Source organism: Mobula hypostoma, chromosome 5, assembly GCF_963921235.1.
Source record: "Mobula hypostoma chromosome 5, sMobHyp1.1, whole genome shotgun sequence".
Lineage (NCBI taxonomy): Eukaryota > Metazoa > Chordata > Chondrichthyes > Myliobatiformes > Myliobatidae > Mobula > Mobula hypostoma.
In genome coordinates this window covers 114,867,715-114,883,914 of record NC_086101.1, presented here as the reverse complement: position 1 = coordinate 114,883,914, position 16,200 = coordinate 114,867,715, and the positions used below count along the sequence as shown (strand labels likewise).

At 51.5% G+C, this 16,200-nt stretch overlaps 1 protein-coding gene across 2 annotated transcripts in view; it reads left to right on the top strand.

Moving 5' to 3' along the window:
• tfr2 (transferrin receptor 2) overlaps nt 1-14,970 on the top strand; it is a 78,842-nt gene extending 63,872 nt beyond the window's left edge. For both annotated transcript variants that reach the window (XM_063048827.1, XM_063048828.1), the window contains exons 16-19: nt 3,600-3,684; nt 4,944-5,171; nt 11,433-11,573; nt 13,309-14,970. In XM_063048827.1, the coding sequence (XP_062904897.1) occupies nt 3,600-3,684; nt 4,944-5,171; nt 11,433-11,573; nt 13,309-13,554 (700 nt within the window). In that variant the 3' untranslated portion in view covers nt 13,555-14,970. The remainder of the gene's footprint in view (nt 1-3,599; nt 3,685-4,943; nt 5,172-11,432; nt 11,574-13,308) is intronic.
• The last annotated feature ends 1,230 nt before the right edge of the window (nt 14,971-16,200 follow it).

The following is a 16,200-nucleotide window of genomic DNA, read 5'->3' as shown; positions in this document are numbered from 1 at the left end:
AAGAAATAATAAATAAATTGACAAACAAATAAATAAGCAATAAATATTGAGAACATGAAATGAAGAGTCCTTGAAAGTGAGTCCATAGGTTGTGGGAACATTTCAGTGATGGGGCAAGTGAAGTTGAGTGAAGTTGTCCCCTCTGGTTCAAGAGCCTGATGGTTGAGGGGTAGTAACTGTTCCCAATCCCAGCGGTGTGAGTCCTGAAGCTCCTGTACCTTCTACCCGATGGCAGCAGTGAGAAGAGAGCTGGGTGGTGGGGGTCCCTGATGATAGATGCTGCTTTCCTGCCACAGCATTTCATGTAGATGTGCTCAATGGTGGGGAGGGCTTTACCCACAATGAACTGGGGGTGTATCCACTGCTTTTTGTAGGATTTTCTGTTCAAGGGCATCGGTGTTCCCATACCAGGCTGTGTTGCAGCCAGTCAATCACTCTCCACCACACATCTACAGAAGTTTATCAAAGTTTTAGACGTTGTGCCAAATCTTTGCAAACCTCTAAGGAGGTAGAGGCGCTGCTGTGCTTTCTCCATAATTGCACTTATGGTGCTGGGCCCAGAAGAGGACCCCCAGAATGATAACACCAAGGAATTTAAGCTTGCTGGCCCTCTCCACCTCTGATCCACCAACAAGGACTGTCCCATGGACTTCCGAGCTTCATCCTCCTGAAGTCAATTATCTGCTCCTTGGTCTTGCTGACATGGAGTAAGAGGTTGTTATTGTGACACCATTCAGCCAGATTTTCAATCTCCCTCCTATATGCTGATTCATCACCACCTTTGATTTGGCCAATGACAGTGATATCATCAGCAAACTTGAACCTGGCATTGGAGCTGTGCTTAGCCACACAGTCATAAGTGTACAGTGAGTCGAGCAGGGGCTAAGCACACAGCTTTGTGATGCCTCTGTGCTGATGGAGATTGTGGAGGAGATATATTTGCCAATCCAAGATGACTGAGGTCTGCATGTAAGGAAATCGAGGACCAAATTGAACAAGGAGGTATTGAGGCCAAGCACTTGAAGGTTGTTGATTAGTTTAAACTTGACTGTACCTTGCATACCAGTTGCACTGTTGGAGGTACACTTGTAGTTTGCCTGCCAGTCACACAGGCAGAAGTGTGCCTGTAAACCATGCACCGATTGAACAGGCCTGCAGTTCATGTTCCAGACGTGATACAGTATCTGTTGTCTGCCTATAGCTCAACATCCTTCCAGTAGTTACAACGGCCCCCTCCGTCTCGGATTGGATAATGCAGCCAGAAGAACGAGCCTTTTTTTTCCCAGGGACTGTTACAGTTGCCTAAAACAGAAACCTGATCCCACATGAGGCTGGACACTTGGTGACTGGTACCGGCCTTAGAGACGGAGGCGTAGCTGTAGTCACCACAGTCGGAAAGTACGCCTGTAGCTCACGTCTTGCTCACACCATAAGACATAGGAGCAGAATTAGGCAATCTGGCCTATCGACTCTCCTCCGCCATTCCATCATGGCTGATTTATTACCCTTTTCAACCCCATTCTCCTGTCTTCTCCCTGAAACTTTTAACACCCTGACTAATCAACAATCTATCAACCTCCACTTTAAATATACCCAGTGACTTGGCCTCCACAGCTGTCCGTAGCAATGAATTCCACAGGTTCACCGCCATCTCGCTAAAGAAACTCCCCCTCGTCTCTGTTGTCCTTCTATTCTGAGGCTGTGCCCTCTGGTCCTAGACTCCCCCCTCCATTGGAAATATCTAAACTCTGTCTAGGCCTTTCAATATTCATCCTGATGAAGGGTCTCAGCCCAAAATGTCGACTGGTTATTCTTATCCATAGATGCTGCCTGACCTGCTGAGTTCCTCCAGCATCTTGTGTGTCTTGCTGCACACTGCCCACACAGTCAAGGTACGCCAAGGCCCTTCAGCCCATCATGCCCATGCTGACCTTTCTTGCCCATCTAACACTAATTCCATTTGCTCTCATTAGGGTTGTATCTGTCTATTGAACTTCCTGTCTCAATGCCTCTTAAACGTACTAATTGAAACTGACTGCACAACCTCCTCAGGTCACACATTAATATCACCAATTCTCCGTGTAAAATTAAAATTCCCCTGAGATCCCCTTTGCATTTCCTGCCTCTCACCTCTTGTTTTTGACATCCCTCATCACCATCATTATGTGCTGTACTGTGTGACATGGGTGATCACGGTCTTCCCATGACCATGACTGTTCTTGGCAAATTTTTCTACAGAACTGGTTTGTCATTGCCTTCTTCTGGGCAGTGTCTTTACCAGACAGGTGACCCCAGTCGTAATCAATTCTCTTCAGAGATTGTCTGTCTGCTGTCAGTGGTCACATAACCAGGACTTGTGACGTGCACCGGCTGCTCGTACGACCATCCACACCTGCTCCCATGGCTTCACGTGACCCTGATGGGGGTGCTAAACAGGTGCGACACCTTGCCCAGGGGTGACCCACAGGCCTTACACCTCCTTTGTAGAGACGTTTCTCCACCCTGCCACCCTACCATGGGAAAAATGCTATCTACCCTGTGTAAGGCCTCTCATTATCTTAGCATGATTGTAACTTCTGCAATGGACATGTGCTTGCAGCTCGCGTACCAGTTACATAGCCAGAAGTACACCTGTAGACCACGCATGAATTGCCTACCTTATCCCCCTCCCCTCCTCTCACCTCTTCCCCCTTCTCCCTGTTTTACAACATAAAACAGTACAGACCCTTCATCCCACAATGTCGTGCCAACCTTTTAAACTAATTTAAGATCTCTCTCACCCTTCCATCCCACATAACCCTCCATTTTCTCTTTCATCCATTTGCCTATCTAAGAGTCTCTTAAATGGCTCTAATGTATCTGCCTCCACCACTCAGCCCTGGCAGCATGTTTCACAGAACCACCACTCCGTGTAAAAAAAACACACCCCTGACATTGCTGACATCCCCTCCCTCATTGTCCCTTCTTTTTTGTTAGCTTTAGTGACACGGGGGGGGGGTTGGGGATTTGGGGTCTGATATTCTTGTTGTTTTTTTCTCAGTGTGTAGGCAATCAGTTAGTTTTTGTGTGTGAGAGTGCGGGGTTTGGTAGGTTAGATGCTGCTGTTGCCGTTTTCTGTGAGTGAGGGGTTGGGGGGTTTTGGGGTTTACGAGTTTTGTTTCTTTTTCTTATTCATGTGGTGGGGGGAGATTATATCTTTTTTTTTCATCAACTCCAATGATATTTCGGTATTTCACGGCTATCTGGAGAAGATAAATATCAGAGTTGTATTGTACATGCATACTTTAACAATAAAATGAATCTTTGAACCTCCAGTCACATTAAAATCATTCCCCATTGTATCAGCCACTTCTGCCTCAGGATAGAGTCTCTGGCTGTCCACTCGATCTACGCTGGTGCCAGACCTGTACTTGAAGGGGAATGTGGGAAGTGAAATGCTTTTGCAAAGCTCCAGGGAATGTACGATGGGCCGAATCTCTGCATCACCTGCTGTGGCGCAACAGGGAACTTTGTGCAGAGTGTCAGAGAATAACTCAAAGCAGGGAAACAAGTGCATTCTGCTGACTCTGTACTAAACTGGTTTTGTCTTCCCTGTGCAGTATACAGCCCCTCACCATGGAGAGTAGTGCCTACCCCTTCACCGCCTTTGCTGGAGTACCCGCCATGGAACTCAACTTCAGAGAGGTAAGTGACAGCTGACTTCAACATCTACCTCACTGTGAGGTGTGTAACTCCCAGCGCTGCACTTTCTCTGCCACCGTTACACTTTATTCACACTGCCCGGTACGCCACTGCCAGCTTTGTTTTACCAGTCGAGGATCTTAGCCCTGAGCTGAACCCACTCTTAGTCTGGCCTCTACCCTTTGACCTATTTGGCATGGGTGACCCTACCAAGAGACAAAGCATAAAGCCCTGACTCCAGCCAACATCGCTCTCCGGGTCACTGAGGCACACAAGCCTCCAAACCCTATGATGAGGTTGTGGTCCTCCTGGAGGGTCAATCCCTCCAAACCCTATGATGAGGTTGTGTTCCTCTTGGAGGACACTTTATTCAGCATTCTATACACTGACATGCTGGAACGAGGACTGATATTCTGAAATGATAACACTGAGGAATTTAAAGCTGCTGACCCTGTCCACCTCTGATCCTCTGACGAGGACTGGCTCAGGGACCTCTGGTTTCCTCCTCCTGAAGTCAAGCTTCTTGGTCTTGCTGACACTGAGAGAGAGAGAGAGATTGTTGTTGTGGCACTACTCAGCCGTATTTTCAATCTCCCTGATCTATCACCGTATTTGATTCAGCCATGGATTCTGTCTACACTTCTCACAGCCCAGGTTTGGCCCAGCACCCTAGACATTCCCTATTTCAGCTCGGTTATTCCCCCTTTCCCCATAAGGCAGAAGATACAAAAGCCTGAAAGCACGGCCACTAGTCTCAAGGAGAGCCTCGCGCCGCTATTATAAAGAATTGAACAGTCCCTGGGTACGATAAGGACTCTTGACCTCACAATCTACCTCGTTATGATCTTGTACCTTATTGTCTGCCTGCACTGCACTCTCTCTGTAACTGTGATACTTCATTCTGCATTCTGTTATTGTTTTCCCTTCTACTACCCCAAAGCACTGTGAAAATGAAATGATCTGCTTGGATGACATGCAAAATACTGATTTTCCCTCTTTGAAACTTAAACTTAGTTTACCAATGTGCCGAATTTACCAATTTGCTGATTTTAACAATTTGTTGGTTTTACCTATTTGTCAATTTAAAATTTGCCATATTTACCAATTTACAAATTTAACAATTTGCCAGATTCACCAATCTACCAAATGTGCAAATATGGAAGTGTAAGTTTTTTCAGTCTTTGCTGCAAGGGAGAAGAAATCGGTCTCAGTGCCATGAGGCACAGGATACCAGAGTCCTGACATTGTTTCTCTTGCTGCAGAGTGACCAGGCCTATCCGTTCCTCAACACCAAAATGGACACCTTTGAAAAACTGAACAGTAAGCTGAAGGGCAGGCTGGGCGATTTCAGCGAGGCACTGGCACAGGTTGTTGGCCAGATGGTGATCAAACTGTCCCACAAGGAGCTGCTGCCCCTCAACTACCGTTCGTACAGTGAAGTGATCCTCAAGTATCTGCTGCAGCTCAAGACATTATCAGAGGAATTAGAGGTACTCTTCTTCTGCACGCCATTAACTAGCAGTATTGGTAACATCAAAACTACCAGCAGAGCTTCTTTAGTTTGTTCTTTGTCCCTGCCCTGGGGGTGTGTGATGGGACAGTGTAGAGGGAGCTTCACTCTGTGTCTGACCCTGGGGGTGTGTGATGGGACAGTGTAGAGGGAGCTTCACTCTGTGTCTGACCCTGGGAGTGTGCGATGGGACAGTGTAGAGGGAGCTTCACTCTGTGTCTGACCCTGGGAGTGTGTGTTGGGACAGTGTAGAGGGAGCTTCACTCTACGTCTGACCCTGGGAGTGTGTGTTGGGACAGTGTAGAGGGAGCTTCACTCCGTGTCTGACCCCGGGAGTGTGTGATGGGACAGTGTAGAGGGAGCTTCACTCTGTGTCTGACCCTGGGAGTGTGTGATGGGACAGTGTGGAGGGAGATTCACTCTGTGTCTGACCCTGGGAGTGTGTGATGGGACATTGTGGAGGGAGATTCACTCTGTGTCTGACCCTGGGAGTGAGTGATGGGACAGTGTGGAGGGAGCTTCACTCTGTGTCTGACCCTGGGAGTGAGTGATGGGACAGTGTGGAGGGAGCTTCACTCTGTGTCTGACCCTGGGAGTGAGTGATGGGACAGTGTGGAGGGAGCTTCACTCTGTGTCTGACCCTGGGAGTGTGTGATGGGACAGTGTAGAGGGAGCTTCACTCTGTGTCTGACTCTGGGAGTGTGTGATGGGATAGTGTAGAGGGAGATTCACTCTGTGTCTGACCCTGGGAGTGTTTGATGGGACGGAGTAGAGGGAGCTTCACTCTGAGTCTAACCCTTTTTTTTTACAAAATTTCTTTATTACAAATTCGGCGCTATATATACAAAACAGTGACTAACACAATTACAGTACTTCAGTGCAAATAGACAATACAATTTAAACCAAAATGTTTCCATCTCTATCAATGATGGCAATTACACCCCGCGGAGCCCAACGGTCCCGGAACGCCTCTAAGGTCGTCGTGGACTGCGCGTGTTCCTTTTCAATGTTCACCCGGGCACGAACATACCCCTTAAACATAGCCAGGCAGTCCGCCCGGGCAGATCCTCCAGCCATCCGTTTCCAGGAGCCACGGATGGCAATTTTCGCCAGCCCCAGGAGCAAGTTGACAAGGACATCCTCATCCCTCTGTGCCCCCCTCCTTACTGGATGACCATATATGAATAGGGTGGGACTGAAATGCAACCAGAAGGCGAGAAGCAGCCCACGCAAATATGCGAAAAGGGGCTGCAGTCTCGCACACTCCATGTACATATGGTACACGGTCTCCTCCAGCCCGCAGAAGTGACACGCGGCTGGGAGATCCGTGTACTGACTAAAGAACTTATTGCAGGGCACCGCTTTATGCAGCACCCTCCAGCCGAGATCCCCAAGGTGCATGGGAAGGACTCCCTTGTAAAGGGACTTCCATTGGGGACCCCCCTCACCTCCAGGTGGAAAGACCAACCGCCATGGCGTGTCGGGACGGTGGACAAGGGCTAGGAAGTGGAGGGTGTGGAGCAGCAGCCCATAAAGGTACCTCCTGCCTGCATCCCTGAATGGGATTGTGGGTGTCGATGAAAGACGGCTCAAGTTGTGTGGATTCATCTCTCGAGTAAGGCTGCGGAGCCAGGGCTCAACGAGCAGCTCAGCTTCAGTGGATCCACACACCTGAGCCGTACCGACATCCGTTGAGGCAGGGCAAGGGTCGGCCAGGACCCCGCCCTCCGCCAGAGGAGGGGATTCCCGGCCTGAGGCAACCATGTTCCAGACTCTCAGTAGGTCCTGAAAGAAGCCGGGCAGCCTCTGCAAAGCAGCACGGCTAACGCCCGCTGGTGGTAGCTGCATATCTTCGTGAAGACAGCAGCCCCTCCGGAGGAAGAAAGTCGCCAACACGTGCCACCTGGGAGGGTGCTCGGCGTACAGGAATCTCTGCAGAGTCCTGAGGCGGAGAGCCGCCAGTCGTGTGCGTACACACACCAGCGACTGTCCGCCCTCTCCTACTGGGAGACTCAGAACCGCTGCAGAGACGCAGTGTGTTCTGTTACCCCAGAAGAAGTCCACTAGCTTCCTCTGCATTCTTGCGACAAAAGGGGCAGGGGGGACCAAGGTGACTATCCGGTACCACATCATGGAGGCCACCAACTGGTTTATGACCACCACCCTGCCTCGATAGGAAAGCACCCTGATGAGGGCTGACCAGCGCCCCAGCTGGGCCATGACCTTTGTCTCCAGGTCCTGCCAGTTCGCCAGCCAGGTCTCCCCAAAAGAACTCGGGTAGACTCCCAGATAGAGAAGGCGTCTGGTGCTCCACTCAAAAGCTCTCATCTCCTCCGGCAGGGAGTCCACCTGCCACTGGCCTACTAAGAGTCCGGAACATTCCGCCCAGTTGATCCTGGCGGAGGATGCCGCCGAGAAAACATCTTGGCACTCGCGCGTCCTCCGCAGGTCACAGGGGTCTGTCATCATGAGGAGTACGTCATCGGCGTAGGCCGAGAGGACGACCCTCATGTCCGGTTCGCGCAGAACCAGACCTGTCAGCCTTCGCCGAAGAAGGCTGAGGAATGGCTCGACACAGATCGCATACAGTTGACCAGACATGGGGCACCCTTGACGCACTCCTCTTCGGAAGGGAATAGATCCTGTCAATGATCCGTTAATCTTAACTAGGCACTCTGTGGCAGAGTACAGGAGCCGAACTCTGGCCACAAAGTGTGGTCCGAGCCCAAAAGCCTGCAGGGTGCCCACCAGGAAACTGTGGTCCACCCGGTCAAACGCCTTCTCCTGGTCAAGAGAAAGAAACGCTGCCGGGGTCCCAGTCTCCTGGAGTAGGTGGATCAGGTCCCGTACTAAGTGGACATTGTCCTGGATGGAGCGCCCCGGGACTGTGTAGATTGGACAGGATGGACCAGCTGTCCAATTACCGAACCCAGACGGTTGGCCATTGCCCGGGCGAAGATCTTGTAGTCCACGCACAAGAGGGAGACCGGCCGCCAGTTCTTTAGCAGGCAGAGGTCTCCCTTCTTGGGCAGTAGGACCACAACAGCTCTTCGCCATGAGAGGGGCATTCCTCTGGTGGCGAGGCTCTCCCCTAGGACAAGGCTGTAATCATCCCCCAGGACATCCCAAAAAGCCTGATAAAACTCAACACTCAGTCCATCCAAACCAGGGGACTTGCCCCTCCGGAGTTGCCGAAGGGCAGTGGACAGCTCCTCCCGAGTCAGGGGGGCGTCCAGGCGCACTGTGTCCTCTGGGCTGACCTTAGGCAAATCCTTCCAGACCTCGCTACACGCCTCCGCATTTGACGGATCAGGCGAGAATAAGGACCGATAGAATGAACGGACTTCGTTGTTAATTCCTTCGGGGTCCGTGATGGAGGAGCCATCGGCAGCCAGCAACTCCACTAGCTGCTTTTGAACTCCCCGCCACCTCTCCAACGAGTCGAAGAAGGGTGAGCCACGGTCCAAATCCTGCAGCATTTGGATCCGTGACCTCACGTACGCACCTCGGGACTGCTGAAGCTGCAGGTTCCTTAGTGCGTCCTTCTTCTCCTGGTATTCCTGCCACAGCTGCTGGTCTCCAGCGGTCGGACCTAGACGGGACTCCAGGTCAAGCAACGCTCTCTCAAGCCGCTCAACCTCAGAGCCCCGCCTCTTTGTCGACCCCCTAGTGTACTCCCGACATAAAAACCGGATGTGGGCTTTGCCCACATCCCACCACAGCCGTAGGGAGCAGAAATCTCTCCGCCTCTCCTTCCAGGAGACCCAGAACGCTCAGAACGAATCCCGGAATCAGCTGTCCTCCAGCAGCTGGTTGTTAAAATGCCAATACCCGGATCCCACCCGAGGGTGTAGTGGAATAAATTCCATCCACACAAGGTGATGATCCGAGCACGACACTGGCCGCATGGAGGACGCCAACACGCGGGAGACGTAAGCCCGAGAGATGTACATGCGGTCTATCCTGGAACCTCCTTCTCTAGACCTTCTCGAGAAGGCGCTAGAGTTGGGGTGAAGATTCCGCCAGCTGTCCACCAAGTCAAAGGAGCCGACTAGCTCCTTTAACTTTTTTGCTGATGCTGGGTCGCGTTGGAGGCCCGAGCGGTCCTCCACCTCGAGGGTACAGTTGAAGTCTCCCCCGAGGATGATGCAGTCCCCAGGATCGATGGAGCTCAGCAGGGTGGACAGCTGACAGAATAGGCGCGTCTGCATCACACCGCGCTTCGGAGCATACACATTGATAAAATGTAGAGGGACACCATCCAGGCGCACAGCCAGGTGGAGCAGACGGCCGGGCAAAACGTCTTGGACCCTTTCAATTACTGGCTGGAAGGTCGGGGCCAACAGGATCGCCACCCCGCTAGAAATGGAGCTGAGGTGGCTCATGTAGACCCCGCCCTGCCACTCCAGGAGCCAAGCAGACTCATCTCCAGGGATGGTATGGGTTTCCTGCAGTAAACTCACCGCATACCGCCTATCCCTAAGAGATTGTTATATCTGTGGAGAGGGCCCCTGCTTCCGTTTACACTTAGACTCGCTATGGTAAGTTTAATGTCGGGAGCACAATAGGCCGCGGCACCAGTACCCTTCCCGCTGAGAGCGGCGGCGCCCTCAACCAAAGTATCCCGAAGAAAACCAGGAATATTTTTTGCTTTCCGGGCCCGACTGGTACCATCGCTACCGTGACCCACCATCTCCCAAAGGAGCGAGGCTGCTTCTCACGCTGATGGCCCTCACCAGGTCATCCATGAAGGATTTCAGCTGCCGCCTGTCGTTTCCCGACACAGCATTCCTCTTCCCCTTCGGTCTGAGGATGACTCGCGGGGACCTCACCAGCCTCGGCATGCTGGGCCAGCGAAGCGAGGCTAGTTTCGGCCGATGCTTTGCACCCTCAGAGGTGAGAATGAAATCTCTAATTTCCTCCACCGGTATCAATGGGGATTTCTCAGGAGGGGTGAGAATGTCTATCGTCTCGCTATCAAAGGAGTCTCCCTCCAACCCCTCACTGCAAATAGATCCCCCATCTTCCTCCTCGTGTGTTCTAATAGATGGCTCCACTTGTGACCCACACTGCGCAGCGGGTACCTCACTCACACCAGCCTGCTCCACCGTCGCATCAATCTTATCCACAGTTACGACAATGCAGGGATAATCCCCAGGGTCTCCCTGCAGGCCATTGGGTGATGGGGTCGGCATGCAGAGTATATCACACTCCCTGGGAGACAGGTATGAAGGGGACCCCAGCACCTCTGGTCCAAGGGATTCACCGGCAGCCTGATGCTGACAGTGAGAGAGCTTGGTCTCCTCACTGTTCATACTATTCAATACACTTGCCTCCAAGGAGGCGCTTACTACTAAGACCTGGGTGGAGGGCTCCAGGTCTGTCTTAGTTGTGCAAACATGGCTAGCACCAGCTTTCTGCACAACCGCACCACCTACCACAGGACTGGTGGCTACATCTGGGGGTTCAGAGTTAGAAGCAACCTCCACCCGGATTCCCACCCCTTCCTGGGACTCCCCCGCATCTACATTCCCTGCAAAATAAGCAAGAATATGTAACTTGTTCACTTCGCTTTTACCACACACCGCGCCCCCGCTCCTGAGACTGGTTACCATAGTAAGCGTGAGGTCAGCCCTGAGAACAGAATCCTGATCTGTCCACCCTGCCTCTCTAACTCATACGCTCTGACTCTAATTGAGTGGACTTCTCCAGAAGGAGATTTACTCTGTATCTAAACTTCAAAGGGGAGCGGGGCCCTGCAGTAATCGGTGCTCTATCTATTCGGCATGGTCGGCAAAGAATTGATGGGTTTGCCAGGAACAAGGTGACTGATAGATTGGGGCGCAGTGGTCAGCACAACGCTCTACGGTACCAGCAATCCGGGTTCAAATCCTGCCGCTGACGGTTCTCTCCGGGTTTTCTCCACGTGCTCTGGTTTCCTCCCACAGGCTAAAAATGTAGATTGTCTTGTAATTAGGCTAGGGTTAAATCGGGGTTTCAAAGGTATGGCTGGAAGGGCCTGTTCTGCATTGTATCTCAATAATAATAAATAAATAGATTCTTTTGGTACAATACATGTTATGAACACAGTTTCTCACTATGAACTTCTCTGTGCCTCCTCCTCCTGCCTCATTCCCCACTTGTTCTCCTACACCCTACCCCCTCGCCCATATCTTTCCTCCCATCCTCTCCCCACCCCCGCACTCTTACCCCTCCTCCTGACCCCCCCCCGTGTACACAGAGCCGGGGCCTCACCCTCCAGTGGCTGTTCTCAGCCCGAGGGGACTTTAACCGAGCGGCCGAGAACCTCAACAACCTGATCCAGTCCTCGGATGAGAAGGACGAGCGTCTTACCCGCATCTACAACAACAAGATCATGAGGGTATCTATTGGCCGAGGGCCCCCACCCTCCTCACCAGGCTTGGCCTTTGACCCCTGCTGGGGTTGACGGAGGGAGGGAGGGGTTGGGCGCTGGAGACAGGAGTTAATTGAGGGGAGGTTGTGATGGATGATGGCGAGGCTGGGGGAGGAGATGAATGGGGTACTTGTGGGGGAGGGTGGGCTTGAATGGAGGGTGATGGGCATCGTCAGCGGGGCAGGGCAGAGCTGATGGTGGGGGAAAAGACAAGTTCGGGAGTGAAGTCAGACATTTGGGATGGGGGTACAGACCAAGAGAAGGTGATGGCGGGTTGGCAGTGAAATAGAGGAAGCTGGTGAGAGAGAGAGAGAGACAGAGAGAGACAGAGAGAGACAGAGACGAGAGACGAGAGACGAAGACTGAGACCGAGACTGAGAGAGGGAGAGTGGGGGTAGAGAGGATGGGGAGAGGAGGAGGAGAGAAGAGGGGGAGGGGGAGACCGAGAGGGTGAGCAATAGACAATAGGTAGACAATAGGCAATAGGTGCAGGAGTAGGCCATTCAGCCCTTCGAGCCAGCACCGCCATTCACTGTGGTCATGGCTGATCATTCACAATCAGTATCCAGTTCCTGTCTTATCCCCATAACCTTTGATTCCGCTATCTTTAAGAGCTCTATCCATCTCTTTCTTGAAAGCATCCAGAGACTTGGCCTCCACTGCCTTCTGGGGCAGAGCATTCCATATATCCACCACTCTCTGGGTGAAAAAGTTTTTTCTCAACTCCATTCGAAATGGCCTACTCCTTATTCTTAAACTGTAGCCTCTGGTTCTGGACTCACCCATCAGCGGGAACATGTTTCCTGCCTCCAGCGTGTCCAATCCCTTAATAATCTTATATGTTTCAATAGGATCCCCTCTCAGCCATCTAAATTCCAGAGTATACAAGCCCAGTCGCTCCAATCTTTCGACATATGACAGTCCCACCATCCCGGGAATTAACCTTGTGAACCTACGCTGCACTCCCTCAATAGCAAGAATGTCCTTCCTCAAATTTGGAGACCAAAACTGCACACAGTACTCCAGGTGTGGTCTCACCAGGGCCCTGTACAGCTGCAGAAGGACCTCTTTGCTCTTATACTCAATTCCCCTTGTTATGAAGGCCAGCATGCCATTAGCTTTCTTCACTGCCTGCTGTACCTGTATGCTTGCTTTCACTGACTGATGTACAAGAACACCTAGATCTCTTTGTACTTCCCCTTTTCTTAACTTGACTCCATTTAGATAATAATCTGCCTTCCTGTTCTTACCACCAAAGTGGATAACCTCACATTTATCCACATTAAACTGCATCTGCCCACTCACCCAGCCTGTCCAAGTCACCCTGCGTTTTCATAACATCCTCCTCACGTTTCACACTGCCACCCAGCTTTGTGTCATCGGCAAATTTGCTAATGTTACTTTTAATTCCCTCATTTAAATCATTAATATATATTGTATTAGGAGAGGAAGGGGACAGTGACAAGGAGGGGGGTGATGAGGTAGAGGAAAGCAGAGGGAGAATAGGTCTGGGGGGAAGGACTGGGAGAGAAGGTGAGGGCTGGGACAGTAGGTCTTGGGGGCTAGGAGAGAAGGTCTTGGGTTGGGGGAAAAGGTCTTGGGGTGGGGAGAAGGAGGGAGATAAAGTGGTAAAGTGTTTTAGGAGGGAACGGAAGTGAGGGAGGCCCTGCCAGAGAAGTTGACACCCTGGTCTCCCCAACAGGTGGAGTTCTACTTCCTCTCGCAGTACGTGTCGGCCACCGACACCCCATTCCGCCACATCCTGCATGGACGGGGCAACCACACACTGGAGGCACTCACCACCCACTTCCAGCTCCTGCAGGAAGACCCTGACCGCTTTGACGAGGCCACTTTCCGCCGCCAGTTGGCCCTCATCACCTGGACGCTGCAGGGAGCCGCCAACGCACTCAGCGGGGACGTCTGGAGCCTCGACAACAACAACTTCTAACCGGCTGGATGTCGCCCAGCTCGTCCAAACAACCCCTCACTCCCACTCCCCACGAGGAGGTGCAACTGTCATCTCAACACCCCACCCTCTTCCCTCCCTTCTCCCCTTTCTCATCTGCATCTCCCTTTCCTCTCCTGCAGCACCCCTCCCTCTATAACAACCCTACTCTTGCCCCTCCCCAAATTATACCCCTCGCTCTTGCCACCCTTCCTCCTATACCATCCCTTCCTCTCGCCCGCCTCTCCCTTACCCTCTCCCCATCACACCCCTCTTGCCACCTCCCACCATAAAACCCTCCCCCTCTTGCCTCATTAACCCCAATAACACTTCCCTCTTGCCCTCCTTCCCTTTACCTGATTTCCATAACCTCCCTTTTGCCACCTCCCTCCATAAAACCCTCCTCCTCTTGGCACCTCCCTCCATAAAATCTTCCTCCCTCTTGGCACCTCCCTGCATAAAACCCTTCTCCTCTTGGTACCTCCCTCCATAAAATCTTCCTCCCTCTTGCCCCATTAACTCCTATAACACCCCTTGTTCTTGTCCTATCACCCTTTATAACACTTGCCCCCTCCCCTGTAACACCCCTTCTCTTTTGCCCCATCACCCACTTTAACACCCCTCCCTCTCACCTATTACACCTCTCCCTCCTGCCCCTCCCCTATTGCACCCACCTCTTCTGCAACCTTCCTCTTTCTTCCTGCCCCCTCCCCTACTAAAGTTCCTTTCCATCCTGCCCCACCTACAACCCCTACAAAGTACCCCCTGTTGCTTCTCTACACCTACAACTACCCATCTTGCCTCCCTTCCCTTAACCCCTTTTTCCCTCACGCCCTTCCTGCAATCCCCCTAATCCCCACTCCATTTCCACACCTCCTCACGTCCCCTCCCCTTCAACCCCCTCCCTCAGCCTGTTTTATGCCTTCCAGCTGTTTCCATCGCCCTGCCCCTCAAACCCACCCTCCTCCTTCCCTCACCCTCCCCATCAATGCTCACCCTCTCTCCCATCACTTTTGTCGAAGAGTGCGGTGTGAGGGCGTCCCACTGGAGTTCACTCAGTTCTGGAACATTCTGAACAGAACTACCCATTGGGAAAACCCTCTCCCACTTCTCTTGGGCGGGTCTGTTTGCCTCCCTACTTTACCCATTTGATACCTCACAACCAGACAGCCACTGCACATTGTAGTTACAAGAGATTCTGCAACGTGAAACATCCTCTCCATCGATGCTACCGGACCGGCCGAGTCCCTCCGGCATTTTGCATGTGTTACTCTGAACGTTATTTCAGAAAAACACACATACACATTCTCATTCTCATTCATTCATTCTCTCTCTCTCTCTCTCTCTCTCTCTCTCACACACACACACACACACACACACACACACACACACACACACACACACACACACGAATATTATCGATATGACAAATAAAGATTCAACCCATCAGGAGAGCAATTCCATTCCCCATTCATTTTCTGCATTCTCCCCATATTCCCAAACACTGGTAACTGTGGGAGGGAACTGGTGCACCTGGGGGGAAAACGGTTTGGGACACACAAAGTGCTGGAGGTCAGGACTGACTCGTGCCCTCTGGGGCTGGGAGGCAGTGGTTCCAACCACTTCCACTGTGGCTTATCCCTTTCGCTCATCGAGATCAAGAGCAATTCATGCGATCACTGGGAGATTTTGCATATTTCAAACACATACACACACACAGTGCCAGAGGCTGGAATCGAACCGGGGCAGCTCTGCTCACTGCATCCAGGTGCGACTTCTTTAAAAAATACTCAATAAAATTAAAATCCAACTCGCTTTCACTGTGGCTAAAAATGAAACACATCCCAAGGTTGTGATTGATTTGGGCAAGGATTAAGGTGAAGCTATTGATCAAAAAGTAGATACGAGACAAAGAATTTGGTTAAAGGATCAGTCTCTGCTTAATGTTCCAATAGGAAACAGTCCCAAAACGCAATGGACAGAGAGCCTCAGCCAAGCTCTGCCCCCTCGCCACAATCTAATCCCGTCCCGTACCCAGTCAGTTCTGTGTTAATTCTGCATCTGTATCTGCTCTGGATTGCTGATGTCCGTCTCCACAACATGGTTGTTGAATGAACAGTAATTTTTAAACAAACAAAGGAAGTGCAGATGAAAGAAATCCAAAAGATAAACAAAGACTGCTGGAAACACTCAGCCAGTCAGGCAGCATCTGTGGAGAGAGAAGGAGAGGTAATATCTGATGAAGTACTTCCACCTTTAGAGGATTCTTTTGGGATAACGGTCTAATCGCTGTCAAGGTAAATTGTTGAGTTTGCATTGGGTACAGATGCAATGTGCTCTCTGGCTGTCTGGTTTTTGCATAGCTCCCTACAATTGTTTGATCAAATCCTTTCGTAAGTTTAAATTCTTCCAGCCAGACTCCCCATCTGCTGGCCGGTCGTGTAGTGGCCTGTGCACCGGACTTCGAGGCGAGTGGTCCTGGGTCCGAGTCCAGCCGGCTCCTTGCATGCTTTCCATCTGTGCAGGGTTGAGCATCAAGATAGCAACTCGACCTCGTAAAAAAAAGACAAATGCTGAAGAAATGGCAAGGTTACCACCCGATGCGCCATGAGGCACGGAGAGAAGCAACAAGACTCCCCCTCGCTTCTC